Source organism: Vavraia culicis (assembly GCF_000192795.1).
Source record: "Vavraia culicis subsp. floridensis unplaced genomic scaffold supercont1.19, whole genome shotgun sequence".
NCBI lineage: Eukaryota > Fungi > Microsporidia > Pleistophoridae > Vavraia > Vavraia culicis.
The window spans coordinates 74,126-96,097 of record NW_007360622.1 but is presented as its reverse complement, the minus strand read 5'-3'; the positions used below and the strand labels follow the sequence as shown (position 1 = coordinate 96,097).

Sequence of the window (21,972 nt, the reverse complement as noted above, 5' to 3'; positions counted from 1 at the left end):
TAAAATAAATCAAAGATGAAATGGTGATTTGAGAAATAGTTCTGTAGGAACGCCTGAAATGTCAATTTCGAAAGAATCTTTTTATAGTTGTTAGATTAATAGTTACTCTATATTTGTTTATAAAACGGAAACAAGCTGGAATACCTATTAGATAGTATTTCTTTCTTTTAATATGTCGTATTACCTTTTTCTAACTATTTTCATTCATTTTAAAAACTGTAGTAGGGGGTACTGGATTAATTTTTGGCAAGCAATTATGTAATTCTAACGTTGTTGGTGAGGAATGAAAGAGCAAATATCACAAAAACGAATTCTATAACAATATTAAACAATTTATGTTGTGTAAAAACATGAAAGAAAATTTTTTTATTTTTCTCAAAGATCAAATAATTTATTTCCTTTGACTAATGGATAATATTTTGAGTTGTCTTTGTATTTACATGAAATGATTTATGATGATGGTACTACCACTGTTCATTGGTAATTGTGGAGCAGTGTATTTCATGTTCAATAATAGAGCACTTAACTGTACATGTATGATTGCATTCGGAAATAACATGAGATATAAAATATCGTACCGTAAATGTGGGTAAATTTTAGTTTCTTTATCACATCGTCATGTCCTTAGATATTAATGAATTGAACACCATGTATTTTATTCGTTGGTGCGTTTATAGTGAATAGCGATGCAAATAATTCTTTCCTTTTATAAAAGGAGTTCCAAAAAGCGCAAGCTCCTCATATGGAAAATCTTATATGCATATAATCGCCCGCGAAGTATCCCAGTGATTGTTTCGATGAATGTGGCTAATTTTTTGGTGAGATACGTTCTCATATTTATAAAGGAAGATGTGAACGATCAAAATTACCAGTTGATGTGCGAATCAGCAGCTGAAACCGGATTAGGCGCCTACCTACATAAGTGCACGGATGTTAAGCATCTTCCGACAACTCCTCAAAATTATCTTCAGGAAGGAGATGAATTTCAATCGCACGATACGAACGAACAGTGCCAACCGTCATTTGAGGAAGAAATAGTGACAATTGCTAGTCGTAAACATGTTAGCACTTCGTCTGATAACACTTCTGGAAAAGAAACAACAGTAGTTAAAGTCTACATTCCACTATCAAAAGTTCTTTATCAAAAAATCATACAGATGAAAGCTGAGCCTTGTTTTTCTTTAAATACGAAAGAAATCTATGAAATAATTGTTTCTAAGTTGTACAGTATTTTGGATATACGTATTTTACTGCTTAACTTTATCTTGCAGGAGTTAAATTCTAACGAACAATCGCTTAAGCTTATGCATGAGCATCACTGGAGACAAATCCACGAGCAGTTAGCAGAAATCAATGAATTCGAAACAATGGAAGACTGTTTGATCGAATGTCGTGATTCTGAAAATGCTAAAGATAAGGTAGAGGAAGTGCTTGTCCATTCATTAGCATCTGGTAATGATCTATCAGGACGTAATATGGTAGAAGAAATTGACAAACAGTGGAACAAGTTGTTTCTAAGATTTGTAAACGAGGTTAGAAAGGTATTTTCCTTCAAAATAAGGGATTCAGACAACCAGCATGCTACTGTACCATCAACAATCAATGCTTCGGAGCCAGCAATCATATACTCTCTTGATCAGTTTAATATGTTTTATATAGTTCATCATTTAAAAATGAGCCGTCATTTTTTAAATGCAAACGAACAGCTCCTTGAGCAAAAATTTGATATTGGAGACACAGAATGGAAATTCTCATTAGAGATTGATTTTGAACCTTCGTTTGTTGAAAATACCGCGATGATCACAGATAAGGTGCACGATATGTTAAACAAGTTACTGAAATGCAAGTTTGTTTGCGGGAACCATGTCGCAAAATTAATACTTCACATCCGAGAAGTAGATATGGAACTAGGTACGGCCGAAATATCAGACAAAGAGTGCATTTTCCATCTTCACAGCTGTGGGTCTAAAGTATTGCAGTCATTGCCGAGAAGAACTGTAGAATTGCATATGAAGCACATGAGAATAATGCAGACCGTAGCTCTGAATGAATCCATAATTTGTATCATAGGTATAGATGTTTTTATTGAACAAAACGCACGAATCGTGATACCTAGAAGCTGCACCAACCTGGTACTACAAAACGTAGAAGGAATGGTTCAATGTGTCAATTTTGGAAGGTTTTATTGCTTTATATGCTCAAGGTTTTCGTATGACAGAGATGAAAACGGATATTTGGGCTTTAGCATGACACGTGTTATTTGCGATTCTGATCTTGAGCTCAAAGGAAATTTTATGAATTTGGTGCTGGAGAATGTTTTAGTTACTCAACCGCATACAATGCGGTTTACTGGTCTGTTGCGAAATGCTTTGTTTAGTGGCTGCGTTGGAGCTTTCAACCTTGATGGAATGAATTGTATAGAAATATTTGAACTTACAAAATTGTTGCAACCAAATTTCAATGTCGTTCTACCGTACCATATTTGCGTGATGCATTTAGTAAATGCACAAATACAGCGTGATCTTGTGATAGATAACAGCCTCGATAGTTTGTATATCTCGAAAACTACGATAGCAGATGGCAGCGCTTTTAAACTCGAAAAAAGATGCAGCTATATAAAAATTCTCTGTTCTAGAGGTAAGTACATTCTATGTGATGAAATGACTCTTGAACCCCTGAACGATCCGACAAAACAGCAATTTAGATATAAGGAGGTTGAAGATGGCTTATGTGACATAATGGCCATCTCAACACAGTTTTTCATAGAAAATAGTGAGTGTTATGTTGTAAAAAAGGTGATAATGATGGATGTTATGTTCACAAACACAGTTTTAGTTACCGTAGACAGCAGGGTTGATTCATTCAACCTTGATAGATTCAAAGGGATAATTTCGTTGAAGGGCATTGTTATTGGTGAATTTTTTGGTGATAGCTTGTCATCTCTATCCATTTCAGAGGCAGTTTATGACACAAAGAGAAATGTCTTCGCCAAAGGCTTAGTGGTAAAAACTCCAGTGGAAATAAGCTGCGACCTGAATGAATTAATGCTAGACAATGTACGTTTCGACTATCCTGGCTCAGGATTTTGTATTATCAAGGGCTGTACGAACATATTCATTCGCCAATATACGGGTCTATTGTCCGTTGAGTTCCTCTTCCTGATTGATGCTCGATTAGAGGATGCGAAATTGTACTATATCGAACAAAAGAAAACTCTTATCATGAAGGGCAAAATCAAATTAGATGGATATTCATTACCACAGCATGTACAGTACATCGAGCTCAATACAATTACTGTAACAAAAACGAACAAGTTTGATCTGCATGATCAGTTGGAAGAAATTAGAATTTCTGAATGTGAAGGGCTATTTAATTTGCATAACCCGTTTGGTATTTGTTCCTTACAACTTAAACAGACTAGTGTGGTAGAATTTGTTAACTTATACGATATGATGAAAATTGTTAAACTGTACGATCTAACACTAGAAGGTACATTGGTTACCCCTAATCATGTGAAATATCTTATGCTCAGAGGCATTAATGCTAAAGACGAATCTTTCATACGGCTAAATTCGACGTGTCAGCGGCTGTATGTTGAAAAATCAACATGTAAAATTCATTGTGATAACGGCGAAAAATCAATGGTTTTGGATGTTCGAGATGGAGAACGCTATTTTTTTGACAGAAATACTCCATCCGAACTATTTTTATTGAAACTAATAGGAGGCTGTTTATCAAGGGAAATCGTGTTGCTGAACAACATACGAGTTGTGCATTTGACCGAAACGAATGGAAATAGTGATCATCCGATCGTTATAAATAGTGCTTGCACTGATATCTACATTCAAAAGTGTTCTGGTGTTATAAGATGTCCATACTTTGAAAATTTAGACGCAATACATGTTCTTGAGTTCACTGATAGCAGTTTGAAAATATACTTAGAAGCAACGCAGGATTTGGACATCCGAATAGATTATACTCTCGATAATGGCATCGTAATGAGTGTGCAAATTCACTTAACAAAGCCATGCTGTCTGTTATTTTCTTATTCGCGAGGCGTAATGGGAGAGTTGCCTGAGAATGTTGCAAATTTCCAATCCGTTCTAGTTCCCTACATGTCAAACGATGTTTTACACCACGCTGAGAATTCTTTCGATTTAGGAGATAATTCTGAACTTGATATATTTAATGTATTGAACGAACTCCATAGAAATAATGAAAAAAAATATCCAGTGTATTCTTGTAACCGTATCAAACAGATTGCCATACATTTAATTTAATCAGCATCCTTCATCGGTTTGTGCAAGAAAGTGATAATCTTTGCCGCAAGCGGTGTCGTTATTTAATACTATTTATCTCGAAATGAATAAGTTTGTATGTGCAATCGTGACTTGTGACTATCCTAATATCATTTAGCGTTTAAAGAAAAAATTTTTGGTGATTAGCTGTGCTCTAGGATCGTAATTGATTTACTAAAGGCTTCTTTATGTCATTCGTTTTTTTAGCTACTCTCAGTATAAATAATTGATAATTATGGCACATGTTGGCATTGTAGTATGTTTAGATATTTTTGATAGTGTGTAAGGTGTGTACTTCATAATACAATGCCATACCTGACATTGATGTCACCAAAGTGTACTTTTATTTGGTATAATATATAATTAATCAGTCAGTTCATTTTTGACACGGCTTAAAAATGTTAATACTTGGCCTACATCAAAGTTAATCGTATTTATAATTGGTTCAGTCATTTCTCCAATGTAACTAATTTGAAAATTAGTTTGCGATATTTTAACTTAAAGCCATCCTTTCATTACAAGTACATTTTATTACCTCCTCATACCTCAAAATTTAGTAAGTATACTTTCTCTTAAGAAGTGAGTGCTTCGTTAAGCCATAGATAAGAAGATTTTTGGTGTAGTTCCGAAAGGTAAGTCGCGTGCAAGACGAAGTTGGCGTGTTACAGTTAGGTATACCTATTTATCGCAGGTGTTAGCCTTGTTATCGTACATGTTGACGCACTAAATTGCTGCATTAACCACAAGTCGATGGCTATGATCGTTCTCAACAGACCGAGAAGACAGTCTTTTAATGTTAAGTACATACTTGAGAAAGGAACAGCTTTAATAAAATACACCGTTAGTAAAAAAATGTTCTTAAAAATATTTAATCACCATCATAATTACATTAAAACGGATTTTATCAGATTAGTGTTTTATATCACTGTAGAACATACTTATTATGCCGCATTATAGGTTAATGTGGTCGAGAAAATGTCTACAAAGATAGAAAAGTAATAAAAATAAATATTTAAAACTATGCTAAACTAGTTTTGAATTATTTGTGGCGGAGAAGCGTAACAGAAGGTATTGGTCTACTTTATAGAATTTTATTGGCGAACTTTGTTACCAGGACATAACCTTATGAGCAAAAGCCATCATCAGTAACATTGTTTACTTTCTCCGTATCTGCTATTTCCAGGCTCCATTTACTTAGTATCTCTTGTATCTTAACGGGTTACATCAAAGCTGATTTGATATTTGTTCTTTTACTTACTTGCAATTCGATATGCAACCAATAATCATAAGCCAAACTGAAACTTATCACTGAAACAAACAAACGCTTGATCAAATAAACGGTCCTAATAAATATAAATACAGCGAAGATTCTATCAACAATGGACGGAAAGACAGTGTTCAAAATTGGTGTGCCTGATGAAGCAGAGAAAAAAACAACCTATAAAGAAGCGAGTGATGAGGAAATGCAAATCAAGGAGCTATCTAAAAGAATAACTAGCATATTACACAGCGATGATACGGAAGAATATGAGTGGAAAAGATCGGGTGTAAAGCTGGGCTTCAAGAATGCAAGCAAATTGGGAAGAGGAGATGGGAAAAGAATGTATGATTACTCGCATTATTGTTGTAGTGAAATTATCAGTTATGATTATGTTACAGAGACTAGTTTTGAAGGTTCCTCTAACTATATTTTGAATAGAGCTAATCATCGTGGTGGCAAAAGGGCAGGGAGATACAATACGAATTATACACATAATTCTGGTCGTAATAGAAAAAGAAGAAGGAGAAAATACGTTCAATTCTGTGCTTGTCACGTTGGTAATGGTGATACGTGTGGCGTTTATAACGAAAACAGACAAGACTCAGAACGAATAAGTACGAGACATGGTGCAAGCGGCCAAAGTAATTTGTATAGCGTGCGAAAGTATGACTATGATGCCAAGGTAAACCACGGTCATGTTCAAATGCAAATTACCAATACGAATGAAGACATAAGTTATATACGAAAAGAAGATCACAACAAGGACCGTTCACGCGATTTACTCTTCAACCTCTTACCTAATACAATGAGCAACAGTTTTACCAATTCAAGCAGCACTTCAAAATTAAGCGATATGCGCAGCAAAAATTCGTTATACGAGAATCACCGTCGTTCCATCACCTCAGAAAACTACAATAGTATCACTACCGCGGATTATAATGGATACAGAATAAATCTATCAGGTTCGCGAAAATACCAATCACAAAAAGCGCCAAAATGGTTCTTAATACTTCAGAGCAGCGTATTTGGACCAGTGGCGGGCCTGCTTAAGCGATTAACAAATGATGAGAAGAAGGAGTACGTAGAGAAAATGATGAGCATATTTGATCTACAAACAATGGAGTACAAGAAGAGGTGTGACTGAAAATAAAGAATCATACAAGTTCAATTAAAATAGTATTTTTACGAGACTTGTGATTGTTGATCATTTATAACATCTTGTTGTGCGTTGATATCGCTATTAAACTAAGTCTGCTCTGTATTACCGGATTTCGCTTCGTTCGACACTTACAATTGTGTATAGAAATACTATTTTTAGTTTGTTGGCTTAACCTAACCAAATTTAGAGCCAAAGCTTGCCGTTCAGTACACAAAAAAAGAATTTATCGAGAGAACAACACTATGTTATATCTTATTTGGAATGTATGCGCCATTGGTCGAATTTAACTTTGCTTAGGATTATTTATATGTTTTTTACCAGCCAAATTTCACATGTCTCCTATCTATGGTTTTCAGTTCTTCTTATCTCTATTTCTTTTATGAACTACTCAAACTCTACAATTTCTTTCTTTTGTACAAACGAACGAAATGACCTGTTTTGGCCAGTTCACAACACAAAATATATCTGAAATGAGATGGCGCTGCACATGTCCTTTGATTTAATCCAAGAATGTCGGCATGATTTAAAAAGTGAATGTTGCAATTATACGCACAAAATAGCTAAATAGCTGAATGGTTGGACAGAACGTGTGATGAATGGCACATTCTTGGTAATAAAACACAGGTACGAAACAATTAGGTAAACGTACTTTTTAATATCGCGAGCACAACTAAGCATTTGGTACTCACGTTAACTATCCTCATATTTCTTACCAGCACCAACCTCTTCATCAACATCGTAATTTCCTTCGTTTCTGTCGATGAACTTTCCCAAACCTCCTTCCTTCCCAACATCCGTACTACTGGCATTCGAATTGAGCTTGTCCAAGTTTTCTTTTTGAACAAATGATGTCTTATCAATCGCATCTTTGATGTTCTCCAACGCTTCGCTTCGTGCATTGCTCATTAACTCATCACCTACTTCTTTCGGACCGGGTTCAGCTGCTGAAGTTCGTTCGTTAGATCTGTCATTATATCCCAAAAGCTTCTCATTGTACTGATAACACTTGCCATATGCCTGATTCAACCTTTCCACGAAGGTCTCCACAAATCTTTTCCTTGCTGTTTCCAGCTGGAGGTCGATGTCAGCCTCAAATCGTACAAATATCTTTTTCATATAGAAATTGTAAATAAACATCGGCCCGTTAAACATAGGCAACGATAACCAGACAATAAAAGCGAATTTGACTATTTGGAAGAAAGGAATAAAGTTCGTGACATAGCTGAAAAGCGAGTCAAAGACGAGAAACAGACACAATATCAGGAAATAATAACGAAAATGCTTGTTTTTTCTATCTTTGAAGTATCCATAACAGTTGTTCAGCACGAGTAAAACGGTTGTAATGTTTACTATGACCTTGCCCAGCATTTTTTAGGGCTGTCCATAAAATTTCATAAATATATTTAGTTTGATTAAAAATGAGTGTTGTTGGTATTATTACAGTTTTTAACACAAAATATTGCGTTTTACTATGGACTTTTTGATTCGCTGTAATACAACTAAAACCATGGCACAGGTTATAAAGGATTTTAGAACATATATATACTTTTAAATGATGCAGCTGGTTTGACCGGTAACCAGTTAATACGAAAAATTATTAATTAGATTTATTTAAAGCGAATTGAAGGTGCTCAACCGATACCACATATGCCTTCTTCGGCTGTGCAAATAGAGACAAGATATGAAAGCGTTGGTACTGTCCAGCGAATATGTAATGAGCACATTCTACACTATTTGCCAAATAAGTATGAGTTGTAGTTCTCAATAACAAAGTTGGATCAAATTATCACATAAAAAGTTACTAAGTGATATTTAAAATATATCATATAGATTGGTGTATATTATACACCATTGCTGATATTTTGGCGCTTTACTTGTTTATGTGTCGATAAAACATTAGATCACCATATTTCTATGAATGTAATATAACATGTACAGATGTTGTCGTATACTTTATGCAACAACAAATAACTTTACAGCCATTTGCAAGTGATCTGTATATAATTAGTCTATTATTTATTGATCGAGGTAGCGTTCCTGGATCTCGAATTCGCAGTTTTAGTCCTTAATGTCACATAAATTCACGAGCTTGGTAATGCAGCTCAGGAAAAAATGAAGTAATAACAACCCTCCCATTGAAAATTAGGCCACCAAGTCTACAAAATACACTGCGAGCGGAGACCTTATCCTTGCATTCAACGTAAACGCGACCTTCATAGGGACAATATAATCTGTTTTTAGAATACAGAGACAGTGGCACACAGATATTTACAATATCTTCGGTTTCTGCTTCTTGAATTATCATTTTTTTCATTTCATCAATCCTGTCAAAGTGCGATATTTCACCTGGCAAAAACATGTTCAAGACCTGAACTATCCTGGTCTCGATTTTCGCCGTAAGCACATGGCCACCTATAACAAACCTGTCGTTGAATATATCATTCAGATTTATAACATTGACTTGATCGTAGAACAAACACGCAATCAACGTCCTCCCGGTGACATTCACGAAAGACAAAAATTTACATAAATGTTCCGCAACATTTTTATTTCCAAAAGAGAAGACAAAGTAATCGGTTGGTGTGTTACCAACAAAGTCATAGCATTTTCGAAACGTGCTCAGCTCACTTATCTCATTCAACGCCGCTTTCAGTTTCTTATCTTCTATTTTTAGCGGGCCCAAGAGCAATTTTTCATTCAAGTCTTTGACCGTAAATTCGGAGTCTGTGGTTATGAAATAATTGATAGGTCTTGAAAGTTCGAGATTTCCTACCCCAATTCTCATACATTTGTTAGCATCTTCTTGAGAATCGAACAATATTTCAACGTCTCCTGAACTATTTTTCCGATAATTAAAAGTGTCAAAATCTTTCTCAAAAATTTTTATAACCTCGTTTATGTTTGCGTCCTTTATAATTATTTTACGTTGCTTCACTCCACCAGCAACATATTGCTCTTGTGTATTGGCAACTTCCAAGATTTGTGGTACCAAATTATACTCGTCTATCTCGTCTTCAGGATCGTACACTATCCGCAAATTAGCACATATGAGTTCGTCGATGTGCTCAATACCTAGCAGAATATTGTTAACCTGATCTGATGACAGGCCATTCGCACCAGACACGTTATTCGATGACATATCAGGGGGTTCATCCTTTGATGTGTTTATGAGTGATCGACCGGTGCAGTGCATGAAAGATATTATATCCAAGATATTAACACATTGAATGATTTTATAAGCTTATATTTACATCTTGTCATCAAAAGTTATAGTATCACGCATTGTATTGGAATATCATGTTATTTCGATTAACATAGTTCGTTCATACTCATTATATTTTGACCAACGCGGCGTACTTTCGGATGCTCATCGTTTAATCCTGGTTCAGCTCTTTAGCGTTCTATACTTCACAACAGTACACGCCCAAAGTGAGCCAAGCTAATTGTACGATTATACATCACTCAATGATTTCTTGCATATGTCAATTTATAGGTAAATTATCAATAAGTATACATAATACTGCGTTTGCGTCCACAAAGTATTGTGATAAGTTGTCCATGCCCAGACATCATACATTTTGATACACCATCTCAATTGCGCAGTAAACATTTTGCATTTCAAACTAAAAAATCATGTTAACCGCAATCAACGGCTAAGATGATCAAATCATGGCATTATTCATTGATTTATTCTATTTTCGAAGGCCATTGAGAAGGAGAGCTGTTAGAAAACCCTCAGTCTTTTGAATTATGGAACCAAAGAAATTTAGGAGCATGCGTTGCGAACCAAACAATCTGAATCCGTATAAAGTATACTATACTGACACGGGAAAACCGTTCTATTATAACGCACACACGAACAAGTCATACTGGATTATGCCAAAAGATGACAGGAAATACTTCTCTTCAGGCGACATGCAAACAATTAGTACGCTAGGAAATTATTTGCGGTTGGACAAGAAAGACAAAAAATTATTTTTTGATCTTATGGAACAGTGCGGCGTGCAAGAAGGTGCTACAGTAGAGGACTATGCCGACAAACTCAATGATAATATTTTGTACAATGCCTACGGTGATTTGAAGGAGACATTTCTGAATGAGTTTATAAGGTATAAAAAAGAAATGATTATTCGCGAAGAGAATAAAAATAGCGAATCTGCCATGATCTACCTCCTCAAAAAGTATTTATACAGTGATTATGACGCATCCTATGACTACAAAGTAACAATGAACTTTTTGTTCCATAACAATTTTTATAAAGATGCTGAAAGACGAAGAGAATTCTACACCAATTTCCTGGTGAACCGCTTCATGTATTATTATAAGCTTAAGCCCGGAAGAACAGACGAGTTTGCTGTTTTAAATGAAGAGAATAGGACAAAAAGACGAAAAGGCAATAATGGACATTCTTCTTGTCTAAGAAAGAGCGATGTCGAAAACAAAAGTACCTATGATGAAAACAAAACAGAAAAAAATGATGAGAGCAAAGTAAATAAACATGAGAAATATTCGAGTGCTAGTGTTTCGATTGATCAATGTGAACTTGGAGAATGCAATACCAATCAAGCCAAGAAGTTCGAGAAAAAACATCCTGACCATGCTTCGAATAACAAGTCAAAAGAGGATATACAAGGTGAGACCAGAGCCGAAAAAGATATATTGATTTATTTTGAGTCATCTGAACAATATAATCGCCTTAACACAAAAGAAATACTTACAAAACAGCTAAATATCAGTTATGAAGACTATAACAGACTAGAAAACTTTGTGTTATCGAAAATGGACGCAACCAAAGGATTTGTTGATATAAAGAACGACCAATTTGTGGAACAATTTGATGATATAGCAGTTTTGTTAATCTACAGAAAACTATACGTCAGCCATTTCAAGCTTAATAATCTAGCAGATGGCGCTGAAAATACCAATCTCATGAAAACATATCGTATTAAATTAAAGAATTTGATCAACAAAATGTATGTTAATGGATCGGTGTATTATAAAATGGAATATGAACCTTTTTTAAAACTAGTTAAAAATGATCTTGTGGTTAGAATATTGATGCTTGGAGGTAGTGCTGTGAAGGAAGAATTTGATGATTTTATCAGAATGAATTTGGAAAGGCTTGGAATGTATGAAAATGATTTTACTCCAGAAACAAAAAAAAGACTAAATAACATCGATAGGCGGGCGATGGAAACTTACTTCAACAACAAGGATGATGATGAATTGGAAGAGGGGGAAATTAAGCTATGATCGTGTGTCTATAAGGGATTTTTATAAATGAAATAATATAAATGGTTGTGATCGTTAATACTATGACTTCGCCTGTTCTAAAGAGTGCTTCCACAATTGTGTGGGCAAGTTTCGCGGTGTGAGGTAAAAATATTCTTAAAACTAACAAAATCCCAAATATTTCAACAGTTAGTCTATCATTTGTCAATGGTCTTATAGTAAAATTCAATATTTATTTTACCATTTTTTATTCTGCTCTTGGACTATTCATAGTAAAACAAAATTGAACGCAGTTTTTTACTATTTTACGGGAAAAAGTCATTTTACATCAGAGAATTAGAGATTTGAATGTAACGGTTGAAATTGCCAGGATGAAATGAATACCAAGCTTCCAACCTATAATTATTGGATGAAGATAAAAAGTGATGCACACCTCAAACTTGTCTAATTCACACTATAAACAGCAAGATGGAAAGAAAAGTGTCATCCTAGTTAGAATCGATCGCTTAGTACACCGCTATTCGGTACATCTGTAAAAATTTTGCGTTTTCAAATCGAAAAAAATTTGACCCTTACCAATGAAGCTGAATATTTCATCACCTCAGAACGGTACAAACATCACACTAGAGGTAACAGGTAATGCGGAACGGATATTCCATGGAAAATCAATTGGCGACATTATCGATGGCAGTATTATCAAGCCGGAATATGCCGGCTGGAAAGTGCTTCTGACCGGTGGTTCAGACAAGCAAGGGTTTCCCATGGATGCGCAAATTAACACGGACAAGAGGCAGAGATTACTGCGCAGAAAAGGAGATATTGGTTTCAAACCCAGAAAAAAGGGAGAGTTGCGCAGAAAGAGTGTACGTGGTGCCGTCATTTCTGAAGAAACGTCAGCGCTGTGCATGAAAGTTGTGAACGATCTTTTCGCAGAAAGTAGTGAAGGTAATACTACTGCTGAGCCCTGCCATATTGAAGGTCTTACCGATCATGTGGCCGATAAGACACATCTGCCAAAGCGCTTCAACAAACTTAAAGCAGCTCTCGGTCTTAAGGATGTTGATGTGAGTCCAGAAGAAGTAAAGGATGCCATTATCAAGGCGCTACCACCGCCTGAGGAGGGAAAAAAAAGGAAGTTGCCTAAAATTAGGATGACGAGGATCAAGAACAAGTTCTATGCGCAACGGTATGAAAAGAAGCAAGAAATAAGTCGTCTTCGCCGTGAAAAAACCGAAAAGATAAGGCAAGAGTTTTTCAAAAAGTACCCAGATTGGCTGTCATCAAAATAAAGTGAGTTTTATTGGAATTGTCTGGTGTGGTAAGTCACCCATGCTATGGTTCGTGCCGTTTGCTTCTTATTGGCAATGTTAGCTCGATTTGCGTATATTTTGATGGAAGGGCACGCGTTATATCTTCGCCTATTGTCCCATAATAAATGTACTTACAATTTTTATATTTCATTATAAAGTCATACGCGATACCGCTACCTAACTCACGCGCTCATGAACAAGTATCTTTTTACAGCTTGTTTTTGTGAAGTCCGAAAAGAGTCTGAACATCAAAATTAAGATAATTGCGGTTAATCTGCCATATTCTATCGCCTCAAAACCCTTCACATTTTAATTTACACCCAGAATGATAATAAAACACAAACATAATCGAATATTGTGCACCTCATATTATTTCGTACGTATAATCAAAAGTATAATCAAATTCACAGGTGTCTTTGATGTAATTGTTTGTTTGCCATTCGCTACAAAGCTCACTCCAATTCATAAATATAAAACATTCGCATATTTTAACTTGTTCGAAGCGTTGTTTATCTACACTTCGCATTGTTATTTAATAAACAGGTTTTTGTGTTACATTTATCAATTTAATTAATTTTTGACCACGTTAAAAACAAAAAGTACAAAAATGGTAAAAATGAACGAAACATACATAGAGACAAAATTATCAGAAAAAAATCTTACGATAGACGATATTTCTGACGAAGAATACAGAGAATATTTAGAATACTTCGTAAATACGAATATGGATGTACTAAGAACAGTTTTTAGTTTGATAGAAGTCAGAACAATTCCTGATTCTGTTTACATCCCTAACATGTACAAATTCAAAGAATTTACAAGAGAAAATGTTAAATTAGAACCTACTCGATTAAAGTACTCGTACAGAGAGTTGAACATTCCCAGTGACTTGAATCAGATTATGGAATTTTTCCTAACATTGGACCTTACACAAACGGGGATATTCAAAAGAAGCCCGTCTGTTGTGGTGATGGAAGCTGCTATTAAAGATTTTGAGGAGTGCATGCAAGCACAGGAGAACATACATGAAAAGATGATACAATATGATGGTATCACGGTTTCTTCGGTATTCAAAAACGTGTTCAACTACTACGAAATGCCTATTCTGCCAAAGGAATTCGTCGATTATTTCTGCAGAATAAAAAGGTTATCCGATGTAAAGGAACAGCACATCGCGATAAAGTTCCTTCTTCTCTGTCTGCCTAAGAAGAATCGAAACGCGCTTGAAGCTGTGATCAGGTTCATTGAGATAGTTCATGGATTGGCGGACAAAAGAGACCTTGATCGCACGAAACACATGGATTTTCCAGGATTTGTATCTGTTATGATGCCCAAACTGATGTTGAAGAGCAACATACGTATAAGAATCGAAAACCTAAAAGATTTGATCGATGTGTTACTTATTGTGTTTAAGAAGTACAGATGCTTTGTGAGTGTTATAGAATGACACAGGAGCTGAGACAGTGAATAACTTTGAATTTGAAATTATGTGTAAAACTGTTTTAGCAAATTAAATAAACGAGCGTGCTGTAAAGAGAATGTTTTTCGCTCTTACCTACTTAAAAGTTAAATACCGTACCAACTGACACGGTAACGGTATACTTAATTACCAAATTTAGTTTTACACGAATGCCCTATCCCACACGTCATGCTACCTAATCAAGATTTTTCCCTCAAAACTCTTCTACAAGGATTAAAAATGAATAGAATGTGCCAAACAGTGCGTGTAGAGATGGAGAGAAGACATCAAATCAATTCTTATTTTATTGGATATTAATAGACGAAAAGATACTCATCGTACTCTCTAACACTGTTGTTGATTTGAACTGTTTCTTTACCATGGACGCAAAGATTTGGATCATCATACAATGTTTTTGCGATGTATAATTGTGAATTACACCAAACATTCGATTGATAGTTAAATTCATGGCGTTGTCTGCGTATAAAATCATCGTTAGCAATTTCAATACGTAAATTAATTTTTGCTGCAATAAAATACCTTCTAGAAAAAATAATTGATGGCACATGTTGCTATACTGAAGATGATCAATAGAATATAAAATGTTTCAAAAGTACCGGTTGCAGAAAGCTAACCCCTGCTATGAGTTTAATCTTGCGATGCCTTGTGAATATTTCAAAAATAGATGTTGAATTTGTTGAAGAACGTATGCGAATGGAATATACCAGAATTAGGAAAAGACCTCATGAGTATCAGGAAGAGCCGCGATAAACTTGTGTGCAATTTCACAGCACCATATTGCATCTTGGCTTTTAACCCACAAAATAGTGATTTTCATCTCTTATCTCATTGATTCTTATACTAAATCATTTAATGTATCAACAATAGTTTATTATTCAATTGATAGGTTCAGACCATCGGATCACTCTAACATTCTTCTCAGAAATTGTCTTTCTGGGCCCAAAACGGTGGCTCAGCTACATACTCCTTGCCATTAAACACGTACTTGTGTGCATGCAAACATATAAACTTATCCATGTTCCTGAATGCCCGGGTATTATCGCCTCGGCAACTATCAATTGCAAATTTCTCTTTTGCACTATAATTTCCCGGTGTATTACAACCTATTTTTAGCGTACAGCCTAGCAGATTGTACGCTTTAGCTTGTTTCTTCGTGCTGTTCAATTCTCCTTGATTGTCGGTGTTTGTGTCTTTACCAGAGTATTTAACACCATAATCAATGTACTCACCGCTTGAAAGCAAGTGGTTCTCCTTTCCTACTACGCTTTTGTCTGGAATATCGCTCACTTCTCCGTTATAAACCGGATCATTAACAATTGGAAAATTGAGAGACTTCAAATGCACTCTGATTTGATGTGATCTACCCGTTAGCGGTCTGCATTCTACCAATGAATGTCCATTATGGTAGAATAAACGCTTAAAAACCGTTGTCGCCTCCTTTCCCTCCTCAGATACCTCTGTAACATTGAATCTATTTTTCTTCAAAGGAGCATTCACGGTAATGTCATCATGAAAGTGTCCTTTAACCTTTGCGACATATATCTTTTCGATTCTGCGATTTATCATCTCTGTGTGATATTTTTTAGCATTTCGAAACGCTAATATCAATACACCAGATGTTAAAACATCCAAGCGATTAATACATGACAAATTGCCATAGCTTTCAAAAGCTTTTGTCACCGAAAACAGGTTGTAACCTGACGTAGGATGACATGCAATTCCTGACGGCTTATTAACTACTAAATAGTCGTCCTCCAGGCACAATACCCCTATATCACAGAGGTCAGGTTCGTGATAATGCACAAGATGTTGTATTGTTTCACCAAGTGATAGAATGTGGTATTTACTACATTCCTCGCTGTTCACCGTTATATTGCCAATCTGTATTGCCTTGTCGTAATATTCAACTGGTTTCATAATAAATTCGTTAGACATAACATCTATGAGTGTTCGACCAGCCCATCTGCCTTTTACTTGTGTGTCGAATCTATAAAAGTAGCTCGTCATCAAGGGTGGTAAATTTTGGCAGCGAAGCAATCAAACGGATCATCATAACAATTGGGCACCAGCGATGGGGTAGGGCAGTAAAACAATTTTTAATTCATGAAGTGCTTTGTTGCTCATATCCGACCATCAGATACGCCATTGAACGGATGTTTTTTATTAAAAGCACGTTTATGCATTTCTACTCCATTTTCATACACGGTTTTCTTGTTCATTGGTTCACAGATATAAACTGGAGATGCAAGGAATAATTGAGGACGCAAATTATGAAAACTGTACCGAATATTTATAGCGCCGGCACCTTAGCAAATGCAAAAAGTTTTTACTAAAAGTGCAGAGACAGACATTCCTCTCGGCCACGCCACACCGAATATAATGGCAACACACAGCCTAAAAACGTAGGTGCAATCTACCAATAAACTTATATTACAACCACAAATCAAACATGTTATTTTGGATGATCGTGCAAATGCATCCATATGGTACTACAATGTCACATCGGGTACTCTAAACACATTTTCTGACATACTTCGTTCTGTACATCAAAATTAGCATCTAACATGAAAAAGACACGGTCTTTGTGCAAAACTATGCAGTCCAAGTTTTCTCTTCGCAAGTTTCGCTCTATCTGCATGAACCTTTCTACAAGTTTATTCTTTAGAATAATGCAAATGAAGCCGGTGGCATCTTTCACCTGTATTTTTAGTATTTTCTCCTTGATGGGCACACAACTTGATAAATTCTTGCATGAGCTGACGCACTTGAAATTGTAGGTTTCTGATTGTATAAACTTACATTTGTGACATATTGTCGCCTCTACGGGTACAAATGGGTAATGCAGAAGCACTTTTACGCGTATTCTGTAAACACCCGCTGCTTTGATGTCCGTGATTCTGCACAAATTGAAAAGTTCATACTTTTCGGGCATTTTAGTCTCAATTTGTTGATCCTGTGCGGCACTGTTGCGTCCGTAAAATTCGCTCCTTGTCTGCATAATGCTTTGATACTCAGAGCTGTGCTCATCAAGAGGGGTCAGCGGCTCGAAAAATGTCTCTGATATTCTTCCCTCAAGTGTCATTCCCAGTTTGTCTGTTCTCAATTTTTTTATGTGATATATCTTTCCTATCTGCAGTTCATTCATTTTTTTTTCTTTTCTATTTCCCCAAACCTTTATATAAAGCGTCATGTCATTGCAAAGCCATGCGTTCTTCACGATGTTTTTTATCAAAGAATTCGCAGTGAAGTCTACCACTAGAAGAACTGTAAGGCTCGGCGTTTCCTCTTTAATTGATATAAGCATGGCTATCAAACTGAATGAGCTGTACTCCCTGATATCCTTGATCTTCAACAGGGGCCATGCGCACGATACTTGATGGCTGGCCATATACTCTCTAAGCCTAGCTATCTTTTCTCTTTCTGATTCTGTGACATACACCCGCGAACCCTCTTCGCTCAAATGTGCAAGCACCTCCACGTTGGATCCGTGGCCGGTCACAGCCTTGCCGCCTCCAATCAGTTTAACACTAGGTATGCGAATAATATCAAATTCATGAAAAAAATTCGCAAATCTTGGTGTCTTAGTAAATATTTTTACGTCCAGCGCGCTTCCAAGTTCGTCAATGACATCTACTGTTGTGACGTAGTCCGTGCCCTTGCTTTTAATCGGTTCAAGATGCCTCTTTACCAGGGCAACTATCGCAGCATACTCATTGGTCCTTAAGTCCTTTATGTTTTTAAACGTCGATGAGCTTTGCTGTCGCGGCACGGAAAATGCCAATCGGCGGCTGTCCATGGGTTGCGATTTTTTCGGCACACAAAAATACTCTGACCGTGCTCGGAAGCACGTGTCACGTCTATACATCGAAAAAATGGGTTAAAAGGCGTTTTATTGTCGATTATTTCTCTATTTAATCTATGAATTAATGTTAATGACCCAGATGCCGCGGAACCCAGACATATTGAAGAGAATAAATTTGGTTCGTGCTCAGTGCAAACATCCATATGGTCTAACTTTAGTGCTGTCAATGTGTGCTATCGAAATATAGCGCATTTTATGATAAAAATTTGCTTATTCACGCTTAGTGACCAAAATAATAAATGAATTACGTGTATCGAACGTAAGACAAGGAGAAATCAGATTTGTGTTACCAAACGATTTATATATAAGCTATGAATATGAAATAAATGAATGCATTTAAGAAAACAATCAGATCGATACATCACCTAGTTGCCTAAGAAATTTTACGAGGTAAATTTTTGTGATAAAAAGAGCGGACAAGTACTTTTCTCGCTTCAAAACATATGAGCGGTGTTAAAAAATATTAACTGATTTGTATAAAAGGAACAATTCGGAAAACATTTCATCAAGACGCGGTGTTCTTCGGAAGAACGATGGTCCTCTAGTTAAATGTGCTCTTGGTGGTAGTTGATCTATTCAGCACTTGGAGTACCGTTCAATAAATAATGACAGTAACATTGGTACGGTTATTGTGAACCTCTAACCCGCCTGTCGGTAGAATTGTTGTTTGGTGCTGGTCAATGATGGGTGTTTTACCATATTGAAAGGTAGGTGCGTAAATACAATTTTGCATAGTTCGTTATTTTTGTAGGAGATTCAATAAAACGTACACCGTCATTTCTTGTATTCTTCATCCTCTTTATTTGTGATATGTTTTTGAAGGCTGAGTTTAGCTGATTTATCCTTTATTTAAGAATAGCAGAGTGTAGGATTTATATGATTAGTATTAGAACAAAATATGTGCAGAGATCCTTTAGGAGACATATATGTCCGTTCATATCACTTAATACGCTTTCTTACTGCATATTTATCTTTCTTTGCCAGTTAGTTTACATATCAGTAAATACGTATTGATACACACGAACTGGATATGCTAAACCATTTTAGTCCTTCTAATGATGGGAAGAGGACATTTTCTGCACACAAAACTGTAATTTACGGCTTTGTCATCCGAATAAAATGATCATTCTGAAGCCTATCTGTTTCAAACATTTTGTGTATAAATCTGCATCTCATATTCGCACATAGGATGCTGTTCAAACTCAAAAAAATGACCGACAATCATCGAATCCCCATATTACCGAATGATAAGCTAGCGCTTTCACCTATAGGCTGTTTGATGGCCCTATTAAAAGAGAACTCGCTATATATCTACAAAATAAACGGTGAGATTCTTCGGATTATCGAAATTGATGGCAAGAAAATCAAGCAAATATATTGGATAGGATCGAATATCATTATCATTAGCTCAAAGTCGATTAAGATGTACAGTCTTACAGAAGGAAGGATAATCTACAAGAAAAAGATACTGGTAAAAGGCACAAATGTGAAAAATAATCGATTGGTTGTAGCCACAGATGATAGCTTCTTAGTGTTTGTTGTTAACGCGATGGAGTTATTGGAACAAAGAACCGCAAGCTACAAAACTGTCCTGAACATATTTGGGCAGATTCATAGTCTTGAAGCAAGGCCAACAAAAATGGATAGAAGATCGCTAGTACTTAGGAAGATGCACATGCCGGTATTCAAAGTAAAAAACGAGCACACCAATTCTATCATGCCGAATAAGTCAACGAGTGAGCTTAAAGTTCCGAACAAGCAATTTGTATTCAGCGATAGCACCGTAGTGATAAGGCGTAGATCAGTTACCATTACCTATAAAAGCAGTAAATTAGCGATTTACAAGCAGGGCAAGAAGGTAAAATCATTTGTTGATAATATACGACAAATAGTTGTGCTCAAGAACCTGATTGTATTTACAACCAAGGAATGTATCAGTGTGTATGATTTCAAGGTTTTGAAGAAAATACCGATACGGAATGCTTCTATATACGGGATCAGATCCGGTGCATTGGTAGTCACTCGCAACAAAATATACCTGTTAGATCAACTGTATGATTATAATAGCGCCCTACTTAGAATTTGTAAGAGCGCATGTCTGGTATACAGAAATGAAACTGTGCACAACATAATTGATACACTTCAGTTCACAAAGAACTACAACGAACTTCTGGAAATATGCTCTTGCTATCGGTTCAGACCACACAGCTTTGTCGAGTCCTACCTCAAACTGCTAATTTGTGGCGGTGAACTGGATAGCGCCATAATCGTTCCTATGAAAAATATTTTTGAAACGTACAAGTTCACCTCGTTCTATGAAATGGCACTAATTGCCCAGCAGCATAACAGAGTATTATTTGCTCAATATCTTATAAGACAAGAACAGAACATCTATAAAAAGGTGCATTTTTTGATCAGGTACAAAGACAACAATTTTCTTTCCAAGGTCGTATCAGAAGAAACGAATCACATGTTCTTGCGCTATTTGTTCTCCAGCATGCGGCTAAATCTGAGTAAAAATGATATACTGTCAATTGTAAGAGAAGACAATTCTTATCTGAAGTACAAAAACTACATTAAGCACTTTGAAGATGAATATCTGGAATTTTTGATGAAGAGTTCAAGGTATGATGAGCTCTTCCACTTCAAATTGGAGCGCAATATGATTGATCCACACATTCCTTTAAAGAAGGCTTTCAATACAAAAATCGTCAGTATCCTTGGTAAGTTTTATTTTCTCAAAAACTACATCTCAAAGTATTATGACTATGATGTAGGAACAGTTGATCATGCAATTATGTTCTTACTCAGCAATAACGATAAGAAAAATGCATTTTCGTTGAAATACGCTTCTGTGATGTGCAAAGAAAAGTTTGATTATTTGAAAAATTCCATTTCGCAATGATCTAAGATTTTACTAAACACGTTCGATACATTATAACTTGGAAATCGACCATTTAATATTATTCACCGGCACACGATTGTATAACAACCAACTAGCAGCAATATAGAAGTAAGCAAGTAAAGTGTTTTATTTACTGTAAGTAGGGATGGGAGTAACTTCAGCAAACATGATTGTTCATATAGTGTATGTATTATCGTGCTTCATCGTACTATTTCTCATACACCCGTTTTTATTTTTGCTATCCTCAATCCGTTTATTTCTCTTATTACTTTACCAAGCGCACAAGTAATAGCAGAGCAGCTTGACTAGCACAATTGTTGAATGCTGGGGCCCTGCTAATACTTTTTAGGTGTTTGTTGATGACGTTTTGTTAAAACCATTTTCAATAACCTACTCGTTGGCTCTCACGTCAATAGTCTCTCTGGAACAGTCCCGTACTTTCAACTGTACCAAGCATCTGATACG

The 21,972-nt window shown here is 35.9% G+C and overlaps 10 protein-coding genes across 10 annotated transcripts; 6 read left to right on the top strand and 4 right to left on the bottom strand.

Annotated features, from left to right (window-relative positions):
- Positions 1 to 686: 686 nt before the first annotated feature.
- VCUG_01329 (uncharacterized protein) lies at positions 687 to 4,451 on the top strand (the record flags this gene model as incomplete). The annotated part of the gene is made up of 1 exon (XM_008076156.1): positions 687 to 4,451. The coding sequence occupies one exon, from the start codon at positions 687 to 689 to the stop codon at positions 4,278 to 4,280; it is 3,594 nt and encodes a 1,197-aa protein (XP_008074347.1). The 3' UTR covers positions 4,281 to 4,451.
- Positions 4,452 to 5,677: 1,226 nt separating this feature from the next.
- Positions 5,678 to 6,703, top strand: VCUG_01328 (uncharacterized protein; the record flags this gene model as incomplete). Its single annotated transcript, XM_008076155.1, has 1 exon — positions 5,678 to 6,703. The coding sequence occupies one exon, from the start codon at positions 5,678 to 5,680 to the stop codon at positions 6,701 to 6,703; it is 1,026 nt and encodes a 341-aa protein (XP_008074346.1).
- A 650-nt stretch (positions 6,704 to 7,353) lies between these two features.
- Positions 7,354 to 8,086, bottom strand: VCUG_01327 (uncharacterized protein; the record flags this gene model as incomplete). Its single annotated transcript, XM_008076154.1, has 1 exon — positions 7,354 to 8,086. One exon carries the CDS (start codon positions 8,084 to 8,086, stop codon positions 7,409 to 7,411), a length of 678 nt encoding a protein of 225 aa, XP_008074345.1. The 3' UTR covers positions 7,354 to 7,408.
- Positions 8,087 to 8,730: 644 nt separating this feature from the next.
- VCUG_01326 (uncharacterized protein) lies at positions 8,731 to 9,857 on the bottom strand (the record flags this gene model as incomplete). Its single annotated transcript, XM_008076153.1, has 1 exon — positions 8,731 to 9,857. The coding sequence occupies one exon, from the start codon at positions 9,855 to 9,857 to the stop codon at positions 8,790 to 8,792; it is 1,068 nt and encodes a 355-aa protein (XP_008074344.1). The 3' UTR covers positions 8,731 to 8,789.
- A 611-nt stretch (positions 9,858 to 10,468) lies between these two features.
- Positions 10,469 to 12,012, top strand: VCUG_01325 (uncharacterized protein; the record flags this gene model as incomplete). Its single annotated transcript, XM_008076152.1, has 1 exon — positions 10,469 to 12,012. The coding sequence occupies one exon, from the start codon at positions 10,469 to 10,471 to the stop codon at positions 11,969 to 11,971; it is 1,503 nt and encodes a 500-aa protein (XP_008074343.1). The 3' UTR covers positions 11,972 to 12,012.
- A 516-nt stretch (positions 12,013 to 12,528) lies between these two features.
- On the top strand, positions 12,529 to 13,256 carry VCUG_01324 (uncharacterized protein; the record flags this gene model as incomplete). Its single annotated transcript, XM_008076151.1, has 1 exon — positions 12,529 to 13,256. One exon carries the CDS (start codon positions 12,529 to 12,531, stop codon positions 13,237 to 13,239), a length of 711 nt encoding a protein of 236 aa, XP_008074342.1. The 3' UTR covers positions 13,240 to 13,256.
- A 620-nt stretch (positions 13,257 to 13,876) lies between these two features.
- VCUG_01323 (uncharacterized protein) lies at positions 13,877 to 14,707 on the top strand (the record flags this gene model as incomplete). The annotated part of the gene is made up of 1 exon (XM_008076150.1): positions 13,877 to 14,707. The coding sequence occupies one exon, from the start codon at positions 13,877 to 13,879 to the stop codon at positions 14,705 to 14,707; it is 831 nt and encodes a 276-aa protein (XP_008074341.1).
- An 891-nt stretch (positions 14,708 to 15,598) lies between these two features.
- Positions 15,599 to 16,747, bottom strand: VCUG_01322 (RluA family pseudouridine synthase; the record flags this gene model as incomplete). The annotated part of the gene is made up of 1 exon (XM_008076149.1): positions 15,599 to 16,747. The coding sequence occupies one exon, from the start codon at positions 16,745 to 16,747 to the stop codon at positions 15,659 to 15,661; it is 1,089 nt and encodes a 362-aa protein (XP_008074340.1). The 3' UTR covers positions 15,599 to 15,658.
- A 490-nt stretch (positions 16,748 to 17,237) lies between these two features.
- Positions 17,238 to 18,605, bottom strand: VCUG_01321 (uncharacterized protein; the record flags this gene model as incomplete). Its single annotated transcript, XM_008076148.1, has 1 exon — positions 17,238 to 18,605. The coding sequence occupies one exon, from the start codon at positions 18,603 to 18,605 to the stop codon at positions 17,238 to 17,240; it is 1,368 nt and encodes a 455-aa protein (XP_008074339.1).
- A 1,186-nt stretch (positions 18,606 to 19,791) lies between these two features.
- On the top strand, positions 19,792 to 21,507 carry VCUG_01320 (uncharacterized protein; the record flags this gene model as incomplete). Its single annotated transcript, XM_008076147.1, has 1 exon — positions 19,792 to 21,507. One exon carries the CDS (start codon positions 19,792 to 19,794, stop codon positions 21,505 to 21,507), a length of 1,716 nt encoding a protein of 571 aa, XP_008074338.1.
- Between the last annotated feature and the right edge of the window lie 465 nt (positions 21,508 to 21,972).